Source organism: Pongo pygmaeus, chromosome 12, assembly GCF_028885625.2.
Source record: "Pongo pygmaeus isolate AG05252 chromosome 12, NHGRI_mPonPyg2-v2.0_pri, whole genome shotgun sequence".
Lineage (NCBI taxonomy): Eukaryota > Metazoa > Chordata > Mammalia > Primates > Hominidae > Pongo > Pongo pygmaeus.
The window spans coordinates 42,085,517-42,105,615 of NC_072385.2; the positions used below are offsets into that span (position 1 = coordinate 42,085,517).

General features: G+C 42.7%; 1 protein-coding gene across 1 annotated transcript in view; it reads left to right on the forward strand.

Annotated features, from left to right (window-relative positions):
• ACOXL (acyl-CoA oxidase like) overlaps positions 1–20,099 on the forward strand; it is a 405,131-nt gene that overhangs the window by 208,927 nt on the left and 176,105 nt on the right. Inside the window, exon 16 of the mRNA XM_054475660.2 lies at positions 1,474–1,627. Coding sequence (XP_054331635.1) covers positions 1,474–1,627 — 154 coding nt within the window. The remainder of the gene's footprint in view (positions 1–1,473; positions 1,628–20,099) is intronic.

Here is a 20,099-nt window from a genome sequence, read left to right on the forward strand (position 1 = left end):
AACAACCAAAATGTTCATCAACAAGTGAATGCATAAACGAATGTGGTGAGTGCATTACATAGATTAGAGTACTACTAGCAATAAAAAGGAACAACTACAAATACATATTGTAATGTGGATGCATTTCAAAACAGCATGCTGATTGAAAGAAGCAAGACAACACATACTCTGCAATTCCATTTACTTAAAATACATCTCATCTATAGTGTCAAAGAACAGTTCAGTGGTTGCCTTGGGGTGGGAGTAAAGAAAGGAATGGACTGCAAAAAGACATGAGGCATTTTGTTCTGTAGCTTGATTGTGATGCTACTCTCATGGGTGTGTACGGTTGTCAAAATTCTTCAAGTGGTGCACTTTGAATGAATGCATCATTGTAAATATATTATTTCTCAATATTGTTGATTAGGGAAGAAGATAAGTTGTTTAAAGCAAAAATAGCCATGAGGTTTATCACACCTGCAGGAGATCTGTATCTATATTTTATACACAATATGTATACATATCTTTATATATAAAATCTCAACAGTAGCAAAGTGGATGGGGGAGTAGAATTGAGGTATACTGCATCGTTGTAAGGTGCAGAATTTCCAAGGGAAGTGGAATTAAAAAGTCACAAATACAAGAGGCATGTGAAACTTTTTTTGTGTGTGGATAAAAGAAAATAATTTGGAACTTGATCCTATGTGTGTAGACTAAAATAAGAGGAGAGTTGAGCGTAGGGCCCACTTTGTGCTGGGTCAAGGGGTACCTAGACAGATGTCAGCGTGAGCAGTGAGGCCTGTGAATGGATTGGAAGAAAAGTAAACTTGGACAGAAAGCAAAGGAGAGGTTTTCTAATGGGAGAACGATGTGGTGGAGACTCATGGTTGTGGGTATGGTCATGGTGCAGGGTGACAGTTTTGACAGACCCATGAAGACTTTGGTAGACTTTGGAGGAGCAGGTTTAATCTTGGTCTACGTCAGATGCCAACAAGCATCTGCTATTCCTCTGGTTAGTGTTTGCAGGTATAAATTTTTTTGTTATTTTTCTTTTGACCTATTAGTCTTTGTATTTTGAGTGGGTTTCTTGTTTAAAGCATCTAGTTGAATATTGATTTTTTTAAAGTCATGTCTGACAATCTCCAAATTAAATAGTACTGTTTAAACCATTTGCACCTAATGTAACTATCAATAAACATAGAGTTTTAGAATATTATCCTGCAACTTTTTCTCTATTTGTCCCATATGTTATTTGTTCCCTTTTTCCTCTGCTCTTGTGTTTCGTTGACTAATTGAATAATTTTTAGGTTTCCACTGGTAGCGTTTTAACTATGCCACTGTTATTTTTTAGTGACTATCTACAGTTTAAAATCTGCATCATTGACATCATATTCTTTCCTCAAATAGCGTTATAGCACTTCACAGATAATGCTCCTTCACACATGCGCTGGGTGCACCGCCACTTCCATCACACATCTCTGCTTTGTCCTGCAGGTATGCTGGGGCCCTCCTGGATGAGGATGTCTTCCAGGGAAAGGAGCTGGTCAACAGTCGCTTGCTGCAGGCTCTGGTGGCGGGGCTGAAGGCCTACAGCACCTGGGAGAACATCTGCTGCCTGCAGGACTGCCGCGAGTGCACTGGAGGCATGGTGAGCCCCAAGGCCTGCAGCCCCTGTAGGTCCCCACAATACAACCCACACTGGGTGAGCACTGTGGGGCGGGCAGAGAATATGCTTCGGAGTCTAATAGAAATCCCAACTGCCCATGACTCTGGGTTCTTTCCTTACCAGCCTCATAGTCTTTTGTGTCTCCCTCATATGATGCTGCCAGGACTGATAGAATACATGTTTGTAAAATGCCTGGCCCATGGAGGCACACAATAAATATCATGAAACTTGGTGGGGCAAAGGTAGTAGTGGACAGTATGGGAAAGGGCCACTGAAGGTTCAGATGATCAAAGCTCTGCTCCAGTGTTTTAATCCCTTGGGGAGAACACAGGAAATGACTCCAAGGGTTTCCCTCATCCCTGGTGAGGACACAGGAGGCAGAGCATTCAGAGACTTCCTGGTGTGTCTCCAGCCCCAGTCTCAGACTGGATTGTGCGGTGAGAAGCACAAGGTGTGAGAAATCCCAATATGAATATTTGAGGGAGTTGAGGGGGACTATGAGAGCAGCTGGATCTGTGTGCAGCTGTGAGAACAGAAGCCCTGCAGGACTCTGCAGGTCTCCGCACCCATGCGGGGGTCCAGAGCCCATGACAAAGTGAACCAAGTTGGGTGTCTGAGGGCAGGACACGCAGCATGAGGCTGTGGACCTGTGACGCAGTGGCACGGCAGGACTGCAGGATCAGCTGTGCACTTCATTCGAATGCAAGCCAGATGTGGCCACTACTGGAACTCCAGACCACACCCCCAGAGGAGAATAGAAGGAGGGAGCCCCTGTTGGTCTTTGGTCTGAATTTAATGCTGAACTTCATCAAATATTTGCTTATGAACAGCACCTCTGAACATGAAGGGGAAGATGAAGAGTTTTAGCTTCAGAAGAGAATGGGTCAAGGGCAAGTCAAGGGCAGCTGTAGAAAATAAAAGGGAAAGGATGAGTTTCTGGAAAGCCAATTCTTTGCCATCCGTGTGGGGCTAATGGACTGCACAGAGGGGCACCGGTGAAGAGGGGCTGAGCCTTCATAAGAGACAGAGCTGTGGGCACAGCCTGAGGGCCTCTCCCATGTGATCCATGGTGTTTGTCCACCTGAAAGCCGGCATGATCATTTCTTTTAGGTGGCTAAGTGAAGATGTGTCCCTGATGATGGTGGGGGATGGGGCATGTCTGCTTCATTCGTATGGGGATGTTGTGTGGGGTCCACATGGAAAAGAAAGGGAATGGAGAATAAAATAATAGCTGGCCTAGGGTGCAGCTGTCCAGGAGCTGAGGTCCTCCAAGGCAGCTGGGGCAATGGCATGATGTGACTCTCCTTAGCTAAGGAGGGCCCTGCCAGGGGGCTGGTTTCTACTGCATCTCCAGGAGGTGGCTGTCCCTTCAATCAGCAGGCTGGGAGCAGCTGGGAACACAGCCCAGGGATTCGGGGGTAGAGTAAGAAGGTTAGGTCAGCAGGTGGGGGGTATGACCTGAAGTGGCCCCTCAGGCAGGGGCAGCCCACACAGTGGGGTGTTGGGGCACTGCTGGGGGCCCTGAGCTCAGACACTGTGGCCTTGACAGGTGACTCAGCCTGAGGGCTTGCTCAGAACCCCTTGCAGGCTCCTCGTCCTCTGGGCTCCCGTGGCTCATTCCCTTTCTCGCAGTTCACAGGCAGGCAGGCAGGCCCAGGGGTCTCTTACCCCCAGGCCTTCATAGCCTCCCTGCACAGACACCCTCCTGCACCCCTCTTGTCATCCTAACCCTCATCCCTTCGTCCTGGCCTCAGTGCTTGTTCTGGGAGGCCGTATTTCCCCAGGGTCAATGCTGAGCCCTGGCAGTGCCACCCGGAACAACCGCCCTCGCCCGCTCTCCAGTCATCCAGCCTGTCATGTTCACCTGTGCTGCCGAGGACCACCCAGCAGTGCGGAAATAAGCCCACCCTGTTAGAGAAGACGCAGTCCATGCTGGAATGCCAGCCCCCCGGGCACACTGCCTCACAGAACTCTGCGCCCAGTAGCTCCTGAGCAACCTGGGGCAGAGGGCCCTAAAAGGCAAATGCTGTGTCCTCTGCTCACAATAATTCTGACGCCAGATGTGTGGCTTTTCCGTAACAACCAGTCCCCTAATTGTGGACACTAACGGGGTGCTCTACAACAGTGGCCTCCAACCTTTTTGGCACCAGGGACTGGTTTCATGGAAGACAATTTTTCCACGGATGGTTTTGGGGGTGAGGGGTGCGGGGTAGGGGAGATGTTTTCGGGGTGAAACTGTTCTGCCTCAGATCCTCAGGCTTTCGATTCTCATAAGGAGTATGCAGATCTCTCACATGTGCAGTTCCCAATAGGGTCACACTCCTATGAGAATCTAATGATGCTGCTGAACTGACAGGAGGTGGAGCTCAGGCAGTAATACTTGCTCCCACCACTTACGTCTTGCTGTGTGGCCCGGTTCCTAATAGGCCATGGTCTGGTACTGGTCCGTGGCCTGGGGATTGGGGAACCCTGCTCTACAATTTAATTTATTCTAACAACGACTACCTGGAGTGCATGCAGACTCCACAGATTAAGGCCTCAGTTCCATAAGTCTTCCCCCAACTTTGGATGCTAGTCACAAATAGTGGTTCTCTGGGTTACCCGCACTGTTATTATTATTATTATTGAGACAGGGTCTCACTGTCACCCAAGCTGAAGTGTAGTGACACAATCACAGCTCACTGTAGCCTTGAACTCCTGGGCTCAAGCAGTCCTCCCTTCCTCAGCTTCCCAAGTAACTAGGACTACAGGCGCATACCACTACACTGGCTAATTTATTTTTTGTTGAGATGGGGATCTCACTATGTTGCCCAGGCTGGTTTCCAACTCCTGGCCTCAAGTCATCCTCCCATCACACCCTCCCAAAGTGCTGGGATTACAGGTGTGAGTCATGGTTCCTGATCTACCCACACTTTTGCCTAACCTGTCTATAAGTCAGGAGTTCCCATGACCCTCTCCTAAGGTTCAATAATTTGCTATAACAGCTCACAGTACTCAGAGAAACACTTAAATGTTTACTGGAAATAATTAAGGATACAGATAAACAGCCAGATAAAGAGATACATCAGCTGAGGTCCAGAAGGGCTCTGAGCACAGGAGCTTCTTTCCCTCTGGAGTTGGTGTGCACCGCCCTGCTTGGCACAAGGATGTGTTCACCAACCTGGAAGCTCTCTGAACCACATATTTTAGGGATTTTTTTTTTTTTTGAGACGGAGTCTTGCTGTGTCACCCAGGCTGGAGTGCAATGGTGCAATCTTGGCTCACTGCAACCTCCGCCTCCTGGGTTCAAGCAATTCTCCTGCCTCCAAGCAATTCTCCTGCCTCAGCCTCCTGAGTAGCTGGGATTAAGGCATGTGCCACCATGCCAAGCTAATTTTTGTACTTTTAGTAGAGATGGGGTTTTACCATGTTGGTCAGGCTGGTCTCGAACTATTTTAGGGATTTTTATAGAGGCTTCATCACATAGGCATGATCAATTATTAACTCAATCTCTAGCTCCTCTGCCCTTCCTGGAGGATGGCAGGGGTTTCAGGGACGGCGATAAAAGCTGTGAGCTTCTAACCATGGCTTGGCATTTCTGATGACCAGCCCCCATCCAGAAGCTGACCAGGAGCCCACTAGGAGTTGCTTCATTAGAACAAAAGATGCTCCAACACCCAGGAAATTCCAAGAGGTTTAGGAACTCTGTGTCAGGAACTGGGGTAAAAGAGCAAATTTAGGACAAAGAATGCTTCTAGCATCCCTATCACTCAGGAAATAAAAAATGTTTTAGGAGCTCTGTGCCAGGAACCAGGGATGAAACATGATGCACATTTCTTATTAGATCACAGTATCACGGCCCTGATTTCCATTTTTGTTCCTTCCCTTCTCCTCTCCACCCCCAATCCACTTGACACCTAGCATTGAGATATTTGTAGAGACACAAATATTTGTTGAAAGAAAAGAATGAATATCTTCTCATTGTTTTAAGCTCATATGCACACATGCTGCATCTTCAGGTTGGAACTCCCTGGGAGTGAAGTGTGGACTTGAGTCTGGGGGCTACTGAGAGGAAACTGAAGACTATCTCTTTTTTTGGGTTGTGGGACTGGGCACATCTTGCTTCAAAAAAATATATTTCAACACACATTTACTGCCTTTGAAGCCAGTAATCCTGGGCATGACTCTGGGCCAGTTATTCCCACCCTATGCCTCAGTTTTTCCATACATAATATGGAGATAACAAGCCTTCCCTTGCAGAGATTGTGGGAGTTAAATTCTATGAGACAAACAGCATAAAATGCTCAACACATGGACTCAGGAAGTAAGAGTTGATGTTTCCTTGATGTGCCCAGGCTGGGGATTTGGAGAAAAGAGATACCACATGGTCTCTTTTGCTTACCATTGTACCAGGTAGACAGGTGGCTGCAGAGCCCAGCACGACGAGGCAGGCCCTGTACAACTGCAGGGGCTCAGAATACTCAGTGCGAACTGTGGAGGGTCCCCAAGCAGTGCCACTTGAGCAACTTAAGGAATGAGCAAGAGCCTTCCAGGTGGGGCTGGAGGACCTGCTAGGCAGGGGAACCTGAACTCAGGATGAGGGTGTGGGAGTCTGTGGTGCACTGAGGGACACCATGACAGGCGTGGGCTGGGTCTCAATGAGGATGCAGGGCAGGAAAGAATAAAGGGAAAAAGCGGGAACCAGACCTAGAGAAGGCCCTGAGCCTGTCTGCACAGCTGCCTGCAGCAGGCACTCTGTGGTGCCTTGAGGCCCAAGCACCACATGGTGCAGCTGATCAAGTGCACAGAGGCTCAGCCCACAGCACTGCAGCATGGTGCTTGGCACATATGGACACTTCACGTCAGCTATTCTCGCTTATTTCCATTTTACAAATGAGTAAACTGAGGCTAGACCATGAGGGCAGTGAAGGCAGGGACCAGGTCCTTGATCACTACAGCCTAAGTCTGATTGTTGTGTGGAATATTCAGGAGGTGGCTGTGGACTGAGTGATGACCAGCTGACAGACACATGGACAGATAGACTGATGTGCACAGACATTGAACGAATGAATGAATGAATGAAAGAAAGAAAGTTAGTTCTGTGCATCTGTTTTCTTTCTTACCCTTAAAACTTGGAATTAATTCACAAAACTTGTCCACCTTGATCTTTTCTTGCTTTATTATTTTTTTTACCCTGAACACTTTTTTTTTTAAAAAACATGATTTTATTGTTACTTTTGGAGGGAGAAAGAACACTGTGTTGCCTACAGACTACTCATAATGAGAGCAATGATGACATTCATTAGCTTTAAAACCTGCACAACCCATCTTGACAGCTCATTTGTTGGGGACAAATTTTTATGTTAGTGTGTCTAGTTTAGGAGATGGGGTCTTGAGAAGAGGGGAGCATGAGAAATTATTGTGCAATTTACCAAGATATGGGTGCATCTTGCACCTAATTTTTGCTGCTACTCTAAACATAGGGCCCTGTGAAATCTTTTTCCTCTCAACTGCTAACTTTAGTGTTTGTTGCTATTGGCTAAAATGAGCATCATCTGTGGAGGGCAGCTTCTTGGCTGAGCAAAGTCTATTTAAAATCACATTTATTGCATTATTTTTATCAATTACAAAAGTAATGTATATCCACTGTAGAAATTTTTGAGAATAAAGAAAAGCACAAAAAAGTAAATATATCCTAAAATTATACTTCTCAGAGATGATTCTTACTGTCTGCAGTATATTCTTTCTGTGCAGTGTGTGTGTGTGTGTGTGTGTGTGTTTGAAATTTTAGAACCCCCCTAATTTACCTAAGACTTGATATGGATATTACTTCAACTCTTTACTACAACCTTACTTTGAAGTAAAATTTTCATAGCCGGTACCATTTATCTTGTAGGTATACCATAATGCATTCAATCAATTTCTCAGCTTATGTAAAATTGTTCCATTATTATAAACAGCACTATAGAAAACATTCTAGTACCTTGGCACCTAACTTATTTTTGTGCATACCTGGGATTGCTTTTTGGGAATCAAGTATTTAAATCAAGCCTGTCCAACCCGTGGACCTCAGGTCTCATGCAGCCCAGGACGGCTTTGAATGTGGCCCAACACAAATTCATAAGCTTTCTTAAAACATTTGGGATTTTTTTGCAATTTTTAAAATTAGCTCATCAGCTGTCATTAGTGTTTGTGTGTTTTATGTGTGGCCCAAGACAATTCTTCTTCTTCCAATGTGGCCCAGGGAAGCCAAAAGATTGGACACCCCTAATTTAAATGATGATTGGTATTGTTAGTACAGGTTAAACCAATTTCCACTCCCACCAGCAGCTGAACACAGAATGCTTAATTAGTTTCTAGACCAGTGGTTTTCAAATTATTTTGACCTTAACCTGCAGTAAAAGGTATGCTTTCCTTTACAAATCTTTACAACCCAGTATTTACAAAGACACATGTATGAAATTGAAAAAAGAAATTTTATGAAACAGTACTGGCCTTACTATTGTGAGGTGCTGTCATATTTTCTTATTTTGTGTCATTTTTTAAAAAGCAAGTCATGATACAGTAAATTGATTTCATGACCTACTCATGTGTTGTAGCCTACTGTTTGCAAAACACAGCCCAGACTCACTGATCAAACAGAAAGGGTCTTGCTATATATAGTTGAGAGCTGCAGGTCATCAGAGTGTGTCTGTGGTGATCAAAAGAAGCTGGAGTTTCTGGGGAATAGATTTCCCAGCCCTGCTAGAAACCAAAATCTGGCTTCTGTTGAGACCAAAATATGATAATTTAGTTTTCACTGGAATGTTATTAATTTGGCCCTTGAGACTTAAGATTTGTATTTGAAAGTGGGAAAGAGATAAAGGCCTTCAAATGTCTCCTGAGCATTGACACAGAAAGTGATCAGTTCTTTCTAACTGCTTGGTTTATCTTGGATCTGGGAGGAATGAGTGCACACAGCAGCCCCTCACGTTTGGCCTCACTGAGAATTCATGGCCCCAGCACTGCTGCTCTTGAACTGCTCTGTGGAAACCTTTGGATTCCAGGATTCTTTCTCTCCACAAATTGATGTTTCCATAACACTTGGTGGTCAATTTTAATAACATTATCACTCTGTGTTAGGAAATCACGAGAAAGTCTTAAACTAGCTATTTCTATAGGAACCTTGGCAATTGTGCTTTCTTTGGGTTGAATGTTGCAAGAGTAATATTCTGTTACTTAAAGAACATTCTTAGCAGTGAGGTAGACACATGCAGAGTACAAATAGAAGGGAAACTTTGGAATTAAGTCATATTTTAGTCTTTTAACTCCTTTGTTTCTGAGTTCTAATTTTTCAAACTATCTTTACCTTTGTGGTATAATCTGTTCCTTTTTGTGCATAAAACCTGCGATAAATGAGATTTTACACAAGAAAGAAAAATTGTCCACAATATGATCGTTAAATGAACAATACTGGTTGGAATTTTCATAATTCATATTCATGCAAGCACCTCATAGCCTCAATGACTGCTGATGAAGAATCATTGCTAAGTATTGCTAAATTCTCTTTATGTGCAGAACAGTGTACTAGGTACATGTTCCTGGGAGGCCAGGTAATGTGAGGAGCACTGTACACTGTGCATGGAATTGCAAGGCCCTGAGGTTTCAGCATTAGCAGACTTCTGATCAAGATGCAGCAACAGGCAGCAGATATACCCTCCTGACTGAAACAATCAAAAAATGGACAATATATGTATGCTGAACAGTTTGCAAGACACTGGACGTCACCGGACAGCTGCCGACATTCCCATGTGCAAGCTTCCAGCTTCCTTATCTATGTTTGCAGCTCCATCTTTCAGGCTGCTGTTTGTTAGGAAAAAAATTATTTCTGGGGCTATTTTTGTTAGAAGGGAAGTTTTGCTGAGGACTCATTTGCCCTCATATCTGCCTAAATAATTTCTTTCTATCTCTTGTATCATTGTGTGTAAAAGAACAAAGATAAGGTTGATAACAGATTTCTCATTAGAAACAAGGCAAGTAAGGAGACGGTAGAATGGCATCTTTAAAGTACTAAAAGGGAAGAAAATCAATCTAAAATTCTATATCCAACAAAATTGTGTTTCAAAAATCAAGGTATAATAAAGATATTTTCAGACTTGCAAAACTTGAGAGAATTCATTACCAACAGATCTTTATCATAAGAAATATTAAAGAAAATTCTTCAGACAGAAGGAAAATGATACCAGATTGAAATATAGATTTATACAAAGGCATGAAAAGCACTGAAAGTAGTAACTATATGGATAAATACATGATGTTTTTAGCACTTAAATATCTTTAAAAGATAACTGACTGCTTAGACAAAAATAATAACAATGTAGTGTGAGGTTTATAACATCCATAAAAATATAATGCATGACAATAGCATAAAGGCCAGGAGAGGAGAAAAGAAAGTACACTATTGCGAGGTCCTTAGACTATGTGTGAAGTCATTTGCTATTATTTGAAAGTAGACTGTGATAAGTTAAAGATGTATAAGGTAGGAAAAGAAGAAGTATGGAAGAATGAAAAGATTATTCACATAGAAAACAAATAGCAAAATGGTATATTTAAACCTGACTATATTAATAAACACTTTAAATGTAAATATCTCAATTCAAAGGCAGAAACTGTCAGACCGGATAAAAAAGCAAGACCAAATTATATGCCTACAAAAAACCCACTTCAAATAGAAAAGTATAAGTAGGTTAAAAATAAATGGATGGGAAAAGATGCACCATGTTAATGCTAGTCAAAAGAAAGCTGGAGTGACTATGTTAATATCAGACAAAGTCGATTTCAGAGCAAAGAATATTGCCCAGAATAAATAACATCATTTCATAATGACCAATGGGCCTATTCCTCAAGAGGATATTACAATTCTAAATGGTTAGGCACCAAATCATAATCCTATGAGGTGGCTACTTTGGTTATCTTCAGTTTACAGATGAGAAAGCTGATGTGACCAGGCGCCATGGTTCACGCCTGTAATCCCAGCACTTTGGGAGGCGGAGGCAGGTGGATCACTTGAGGTCAGGAGTTCAAGACCAGCCAACATGGTGAAACCCCATCTCTACTAAAAAAAAAAAAGTACAAAAATTAGCTGGGCGTGGTGGTGTAATCCTGGCTACATGGGAGGCTGAGGCACAAGAATTGCTTGAACCCTAGAGGTGGAGGTTGCAGTGAGCCAAGATCATGCCACTGGACTCCAGCGTGGGTGACAGAGTGTGACCCTGAAAAAAAAAAAAAAAAAGGAAGGGAGGGAGGGAAGGAAGGAAGGAAAGAAAGAAAGAAAAAAAGAAAGAAAGAAGGAAGAAAGAAAGAAAAAGAAAGAGGGAGGGAGGAAGGAAGGAAAGAAAGGAAGGAAGAAAAGAAGGAAGAAAGAAAAAGAAAAGAGGGAGGGAGGAAGGAAGGAAAGAAAGGAAGGAAGAAAGGAAGGAAGGAAAGAAGAAAGGAAAAAAGAAAAGAAAGAAGGGGGGGAGGAAGGAAGGAAAGAAGGAAAGGAAGAAGGAAGGAAAGAAGGAAGAAAGGAAGAAAAGAAAGAAAAAAGAAAGAGAGGGAGGGAGGAAGGAAGGAAAGAAAGGAAGAGGAAGGAAAGGAAGGAAGAAAGAAAAAGAAAAGAAAAGAAAGGGAGGGAAAGAAGGAAGGAAGGAGAAAAGAGAGAAAAAAAGAAAGAGAAAGGAAGGAAGGAGAAAGAAGAGAGAGAAAAAAAGAAAGAGCAAGGAAGGAAGGAAGGAGGGAAGGGGAAGGAAGAGAAAGAAAGAAAAGAGAAAATTGAGGCTCTGAGCAGTTGGGTGGACCCAAATCCCATGAGGGGATTTGAAGCCTGATTTATCTGAATGGTGAAGCTACATCCAGAGGAGGAGAGTGGGAAATCACCCCTGGAGCACCTGGGGAAGCTTCCCCAAGCAGGCTCAGTTCAGCTTTACTGTACGGAATGAGCAGAAGTCACTGGGTGAATGAGACCCCCTTACTCTCTGCATTTGCACACAGGTCCTGTTTCAGCTTTACAAGCCTCTTAGTGTTAGGAAATCCTTACCTCCGAAAGATGAGGTACTAAACTCCATAGGGCTTAGTGCTTCCGATACCCCAAACCCGACCTTCCTACAGATTCTCTGTGCTAATGAAAAGGCAGCTTATTGTCATAGCAGACACAGCATATTTAGGGCCCCAGACTCAGGTATGTCCTGGCCTGGGGCTACAGGGTCTCTTTGCATTTTATTTGTTTTTGTTAATAGTCATAAGCACATCCTAGATGTGTAGACACCTTTATTAGTGCTTTATGTGGAGTAACTTAGCTAATTCTCAAATTAAGTGAATACTATTATTAGTCTTACTTTACACAAGAAGGAAACTGAGGCCAGAAAGATTAAATAATTTGCCAAAGTTTAAGTGAGTTTAAGTGCTAAAAAATGGCAGAGCCATGCTTTTTTTTTTTTTTTTTGAGACAGAGTCTTGCTCTGTTGCCTAGGCTGGAGTGCAGTGGCCATGATCTTGGCTCATCGCAACCTCCACTTACCAGGCTCAAGCGATTCTCCTGCCTCAGCCTCAGCCTCCCAAGTAGCTGGCACGTACCACCACACCCAGCTAATTTTTGTATTTATAGTAGAGACGGGTTTCAGTATATTGGCCAGGGTGGTCTTGAATTCCTGACAAGTGATCCACCCGCCTCAGCCTCCCAAAGCGCTGGGATTAGAGGTGTGAGCCACCGTGCCAGGCCTCATGCTTTTTTTTTTTAAACTTTTATTCTAGGTTCAGGGTTACATTTGCAGATTTGTCATATAGGTTATTTGTGTGTTATGGGGGTCTGGTTTACAGCTAATTTCATCACCCAGGTAATAGCATAGCACTCAATAGGTAGTTTTTTTTATCCTCATCTCCTCCCATCCTCAAATAGGCCCCAGTGTCTGTTGTTCCCTTTTTTGTGTCTGTGTGCGTACTCAATGTTTAGCTCCCACTTATGAGTGAGAATGCGGTATTTGGTTTTCTGTTTCCGTGTTAGTTCGCTTAGGATAATGGCCTCCAGCTCCATCCTTGTTGCTGCAAAGGACACGATCTCATTCCTTTTTATGGTAGTGTAGAATTCCATGGTGTATATGTACCACCTTTTCTTTATCCAGTCTATTATTGATGGGCATTTAGGTTGATTTTATGTCTTTGCTATTGTAAATAGTGCTGCCATGAATATACGCGTGCATGTGTCTTTATGGTAGAATGATTTATATTTATTTGGACATATAATCAATAATGAGATTTCTAGGTTGAATGGTAATTCTGTTTTAAGTTCATTGATAAATTACCAAACTGCTTTTCACAGTGGCTGAACCAATTTACATTCCCACCAGCAGTATATAAGTGTTCCCTTTTCTCTGCAACCTTGCCAACATCTGTTATTTTTTTGGCTTTTTAACAATAGCCATTCTGACTGGTGTAAGATGGTATCTCATTGTGATTTTAATTTGCATTTCTCTAATGATTAGTGATGTTGAGCATTTTTTCATATGCTTGTTAGCTGCATGTATGTCTTCTTTGAAAAGTGTCTGTTCATGTCCTTTGCTCACTTTTTAACAGAATTGTTTGGTTTTTACTTGTTAATTGTTTAAGTTCCTTCTGGATGTTAGACTTTTGTTGGATGCATAGTTGGCAAATATTTTCTCCCATTCTGTAGGTTGTCTGTTTACTCCGTTGATAGTTTCTTTTGCTGTGCAAGTGCTCTTTCATGTAATTAGGTCTCATTTGTCAACTTTTTTTTTTTTTTACAATTGCTTTGGCATCTTTGTCATGAAATCTGTGCCAAGGCCTATGTCCAGAATGGCATTTCCTAGGTTATCTTCCAGGGTTTTTATAGTTTTAGGTTTTATATTTAATCTTTAATCCATCTTGAGTTAATTTTTGTATATGCTGTAAGGAACGGGTCCAGTTCCAATCTTCTGCATATGGCTAGCCAGTTATTTCAGCACCATTTATTGAATAGAGAGTCTTTTCCTCATTGTTTGTTTTTGTCATCTTTGTTGAAGATCAGGTGATCAGAGGTGTGTGGCCTTATTTCTGGGCTCTCTATTCTGTTCCATTGGTCTGTGCGTCTGTTTTTGTACCAGTACCATGCTGCTTTGGTTACTGTAGCCTTGTAGTATCATTTGAAGTTAAATAATGTAATGCCTTCAGCTTTGTTCATTTTGCTTAGGATTGCCTTAGCTATTCAGGCTCTCTTTGGTTCCGTATGAATTTTAAAATAGTTTTATTTTCTAATTCTGTGAAGAGTGTCATTGGTAGTTTGATAGGAATAGTGTTGAATCTGTAAATTGCTTTGGGTAATATGGCCATTTTAACACTATCAGTTCTTTCAATCCATTAGCATGGAATGTTTTTCCAATTGTTCATGTCATCTCTGATTTCTTTGAGCAGTGTTTTGTAATTTTTATTGTAGAGATCTTTCACCTTCCTGGTTAGCTGTATTCGTTTTTGTGGCATCATGTTTTGTGGCATAACGTGTGAACATTAGCTTTATTCTTTTTGTGGCAATTGTGAATAGAATTGCCTTTCTGATTTGGCTCTCAGTTTGAACGTTGCTGGTGTATAGATGCTACTGATTTTTGTACATCAATTTTCTATCCTGAAACTTTGCTGAAGTTGTTTATCAGCTCTAAGAGCTTTTGGGTAGATACTATGAGGTTTTATATATCTAGAATTATGTCATCTGCAAACAGAGATAATTTGACTTCTTCCCTTTCTATTTGGATGCCTTTTATTTCTTTCTCTTGCCTGATTGCTGTGGCTAGGATTTCCAGTACTATGCTGAATATAAGTGGTGAGAGTGGCATCCTTGTCTTGTTCTGGTTCTCAGGGGGAATGGTTTCAGCTTTTGCCCACTCAGTATGCAGTTGAGAGCCATGTCTTAAACCCAGAGACTATGTCCAAAGCTCGTGCTCCAAACCACTCTGCCATATGAAAATTGAGTTGTGTTGGCTTCTGCCCTTTCTGCTTCAGAAAATAGCAGAGTCCTCCTTAATGGGATGAGCACAGTTTGGCTCTAACTTGTAATTTTCCGACTATCTGAATTTGGGTAGGTCCTCACTTCCCAAGCCTCAGTTTCCAGGTGTCCATAGACATGCGTTGCTGAGCTGCCCAGTGGTTAGTGTTAGCTGGAGTGGACCTTCTCATGGCAGTGGAAGTCAGCCACCAGGACCAGACCCTTCTTTTCCTATTAGTCTTTCTGAGATTTCCTGCTGTTTCCCCCTGTTGTCCAGCTGAGAGAAGTGAAGTGGGATTTGGTTAAATTACTCACCCCAGTCCCCTTTGGTGAGTCAAGGAGAGGCTGGAACTGGAATTGGCAGAACTCTGCTCTTGGCATGCAGCTGTGACATTCCCAGTGGCCAGTGCTTCGTGCTTACACATGTTCTGCATTTCAGCCTCTAATCTCAGCATGTAAGGGGAGAATCAAACTGGCCTCATTTGAACGTGTTGAAAACCCTTCACCTGCCCTTGTGGGAACACTGCCTGAGAGCCGAACTCTGCTGGCTCTGATTAGTCATGTGATGCAGGCCTGGCAGTTTCGCTTCGTTTCCCACTTTCTTGCTTTAAGGATTGGGTGGGGTCAACCAAGTTCTTCAGACTGTTGATATTTAGTTCTGCTTTCACATTGCCTCTTTTCTCCATATTCAAGCAAACCTAGATTGAATTTCTAAACTCCTCTGAGAGAATAATAGGGGAAACAGCCCTGGATCTTACATTTCTGCCTTACAATGGAGAGTGGACATTCTGAGAGATGGGACAGGTCCCTTGTCATGGAAGGGGAGCTGCTGGCTTTGATGTGGTTGGAATCTCATGGTCAGGGCTTTGTGATCTTGGACTTTACCACTGGGAGCCTCAGTTTCCTTCTCTCTTAAGGCTCAGAACGTGGTAGATATTCAATAAAACTTGATTGTCTTTCTCTTCCCTTTTGCTGGTTGTAGTAACAGATCACACTGAAAGATCCGAACTCTTTCCCCTTCCCTTCTCCCCCTCTGCCACCAGGACCCATTAGACATGGGTGCTGCCTGGTTGGGGTTCCTTGGGTGCGGCTTTGGACCATGGAGGAAAGCCATCTTCTCAGCCACTGCTGACACCAAAGCATGGGGGTCTACAGGACTGGGACCTGAACAAACCACAGGGTCTCCACTGCCCCTCCACTTGGGAGAGCTGGAACTCAAGCCCAGCTGCTGGCCTTGGCCCTGCACAGCCACATTCTTTACAAGGACCTCCTGCAGTGTCTCCTGGCCCTTGTGTCACCTGAGCCTGGATGCCCATGGCCAGGGCCGGTGCCCTCCATCTTGGCTCCTTTGAAACCAACACTAGAAGGTGCCACTCTCGTGTCACCGTGCCCTCAGGGCCAGTCTCCACAGCAGGACTTTATGTCTTCCCACATCAGTGGAGAGCCTTCTCATCTCTGCCCCCAGCTACCCTGTTTCTCCTCAGTGTGTTCCAGAATTTCACGAAGAAGAACAGAAACAGCCAAAGCAGGGTGAAAAAAATATCTACAAAATTGGAGCGCAGTGAAGTCTCAAAAAAGCTCTGCAACCTAGCACAATGATAAGGTTATCAGCAAACACACACTGATCCCTCCTTTCACATTAGATGCAGAGCTGCTCTTTGCTGCTTGGAGATGTAATCCAGCCGGGCAGTGACTGAGCGATTATATTTAATGATTGCATAGGGAACGCTGAAACAATTCCAAGTGTTTGTAAATTTTTTCAGAAAGTGATGTGAGGCAGAGCCCTCTGCTTATTCAGTAGACTTTGTCCCAGGACTAACTCCTCAGGGACATTCAACACCACCTCATTTATCTGGCATCAACCAACCCTTGGAACAGAGCCAAGGCCTGAAATAAACAAAACAGATCTCTGGGAATCACAAAGAGATGTTGCAAAGCCCACGTGCTGGAGCTCAAGCCCTTACTCCACTCTTGAAGGAGCCTGTGGCCTCTGTTCCTGCTTGTTCCATGTGGCTTCTGGTTTCTGTGGACTGTAGAGGAAGGGCAGAGGGATTGTGAATGTAGACAGCTAAGACCACTCAGGAGCCAGGGACCAAGGAAGATCCAGAAGAACTAAAAAAAAAAAAAAAAAAAAAAAAAAGACTGAAAAATCCAAGAGCACAGTGGGCTCCTGCCCAGCCCTAGGGGGGACTCGAAGCTCATCTGGAACAGTCCTCCAGGCAAACAGCAGACTGGTGTGAGCAGAGACAGTCATTCGGGGGTCTCCCCTCCAACCTGGATGCTGCAGACTTACTATTCCCTGGAATAACGTAGATGGTGTTTGTTTAAATACTTAGCTTCTCACAGTGACCTCCGAGACACATACATTTCACTACAGACCAGTAGGTCAGCTTGACTTAGATCTGATATGGCAGAGGCCCTTTTGCTCCCTATACAATTTCTTAAGAAGCAGAACCATGAAAAATTCTGGCTGGTGCTTGGGTCATGAATAGCTGAGTCCAGCTGTCTAGGATTGCATTTGTGGGCAGGACAGGGTCGAGCTGAGCTTCACCATAATGCCAAGTGACTTGTGGGTAGGGTGGAAGAAGTTCAGGCATGGTCCATACTCAGAGGGTCCAAAGCTGGATCTGGCAAACCTCCCAAGAAGGATCTGTCTGGGGTCCAGTGTCAATATGGCCCCCTAGTAGAAGGGCCTTCTCAGTGGTTACTATGACAACTTTATTAGCCAGTCTCTTTGCTCAAGAGTCTCATTTTTCCAGGGCATCAACTGGTTTCTGACCAACTCCCTTTCTTTTTATTTTATTGGTCAGAGATCTCTTTCTCTGGAAGGGTCGAGAGCCTTCAAGAAAAAACCCCAAAGTTTTGGGGCTCTGGATTAAAGCCTAGGCTTCCCCTGTCCTCTGCTGTTACTTTCTGAGAATTCTGCTGACCCTAACCTGTTTGGCTATAGGGATTTACAAAGACAGACAATAAAAATCACCTTGTGATTATAAATGATTCAACTTTGAAAGAACCTTGCTCTGATTAGAGGAATCAGCTCTTATTTAAAAAAAAAAAATCATTTTTGACTTCCTGACGTTCTCTTGAGTCCCTGCTATGAAGAAACACTAGGGACATGTATAGATGTTGTCACCTTTAATCCTCCAATAGTCCTGTGAGTAGGAGTTATTATCCTTATAGTTTTCCCATGGAAGGACAAACAAGGCCAGAAGTGAGATGTTATTTCTCCAAATCTACTAAAAGACGGAGGCAAAGGTTCTACAGGCCTTCCAAACTAAGGCTATTATCCCTAATTCAGGACCTTGTCCCCTTTTTTGGCAGGTGATAACTTTCTTCCCTGGCCCTCTGGGTTCCATGTTAATGAATGTTCTACACTTAACTCTCATTTAACATAAGTCCATGGCTTTTAAACAATCCTCTGTCTTTTGATGTTAATTTGTGGTTACTGGAAGAAATCGCTCCCCAGTGAGAAAGTCCGTATGTCATCTTTGTGAGTGTCCTAGGTTAGTAGGTCCTATCTTGTTAGGCAAATTAGAGGGGGAAAGTAGCCAGCAGTAAAACTGACCCTCATCACTGATAAGGAAAAGACAGATTGCTAAAGTGACCCAGGGATAATCCATTTTATTTGGCAACATTCCTTTGAGGGTCTCAGCCCAAAATTTTTAAGGGCATAAACAAGGCAATTATAAATTTCATAAGGAATGGATAGCAGCCAGACATATGAGAGAATAATGGACAGCACTGGCATAGATCCTGGGCCAATTTGCCAAATTTTGGTCCACTGTATGTTGTTTAGCATTCTCATTTTACTCTCCCTTGAGCCAGTTGAATCCAGAAGGATTCACCCCATATCCCAGCAAGGAAACAAGAAGGTTGGTGGCAGGGAGATGAAGTTTTACAAGCTGACTTCTGAATTTGTGATCATCTTACATCTTAGTTAAGATTATTTTGGATGCAAGTAGAAGAGATCAATTATAAACTTTCTCCAGCAAGAACGAAGAATCAATCTTAAGGAGGAAGGGTGGGGGTGGAGAGAGAGAGAGAGAGAGAGAGAGAGAGAGAGAGAAGTTCTGAAATTTAGCTCTCATGAGAACCAGGGACTGGGAAGGGGTCTGGAGTCCCTGAATCTGTGCTAGCAGGTCTCTCTCTCATAGTCTCAGCCTTTGCACCTCTTGGTGTCTGCCCATTCTTGCTCTTCTCTGCATTTGTGACTGTCCATTGGGAATTTATAGCATCTCTTTTCCAGCCACACTCTGAGATGGTGTTTCTCAGATCAAATGCTGAATCTGCATCTCAGTTAAGTCAGAGTCCTTTCTAACTCAGCCATTTCTGGTTAGGGAATGGGGTCACGTGTCATGAACGTGCCGGCGGATGCCCCATCTCTGTAGGTGCTAAGACAGTTCCCAAAAAATAGCAGCTGAGCAGATATCTATTGTAATGTGTGTGGCAGTTTTGAAAATATTTTCTAATACTTTGAAGCTGGTATATAGAAATGGAGTTTAATTTTGTATGTTGATCTTATAATCAACAACCTAGTTAAATTGCCATATTAATTCTAACGATCTGTTTGTAGTTCTTTTGGGTTTCCTATGAAGATAGTCCTATCATCTGAGAAAAATGATAGCTTTGTTTCTTCCTTTCCAATCATTTACATTTGTTTCTTTGCCTATATTATAGAAGTGGCAAGAATTTCCAATGCAATGGTTAAAGGAAGTGGTTCATAACAGGCACCTATATTTTATCCTTCACTTTAAAAGAAATGTGTTTACTATTTCACCATTAAGGATATTATTTGGTGTGGGACTTGTGCAGATATTCTTTATTATGTTAAGGAAAAGCCTGTTTTACTCTTCATTTATAAACAGTTTTGTGCATGTGTGCATTTATTTGAGTAGTTTTAAAATTAAATATATTCATTTTATGGAATTATTTATCTGCATTTATTTTATTGAGATGATTGCACATTTTCTTCCTTTTAATCTGCTAATGTGATGAATTTACATTAACAGATTTTCTAATGTTAACAAATCTTGAGTTTCAGGATATATACAACTCAGTCATGATGTATGTGTGTGTATTTAAAAAGCTGCTGATTTCGTTTGGTAATATTTGTTTAGGGTTTTCTGCTCTGTGATTATGAATGAGGTTGGCCTCTGCTATTCTTTTCCAGGGGTGTCCTTAATCTAGTTTGGATATCCAGGCTACATCACTCTCATTAAATGACTTGAGGGTGTTTCTTATTTTTCTGCTCTCTGGAAGAGTTTGTATAGAATTGAATTATCTGTTCCTTGAATATTTGGTACAAATATAACTATAAGGCTAAACAGACCTGTGGTTTCTTTCTAAGAACATATAAAATGATTGGTTTTGTTTCTTTCCTTGATATAAGCTATTCAGGTTTTCTGTTCTTGAGTCTGTTTTGCTAATTTTTATTTTCCTAGTAATTTGTTCATTTCTTCTTAGTTTTAAAATTTATCAACCATAAAG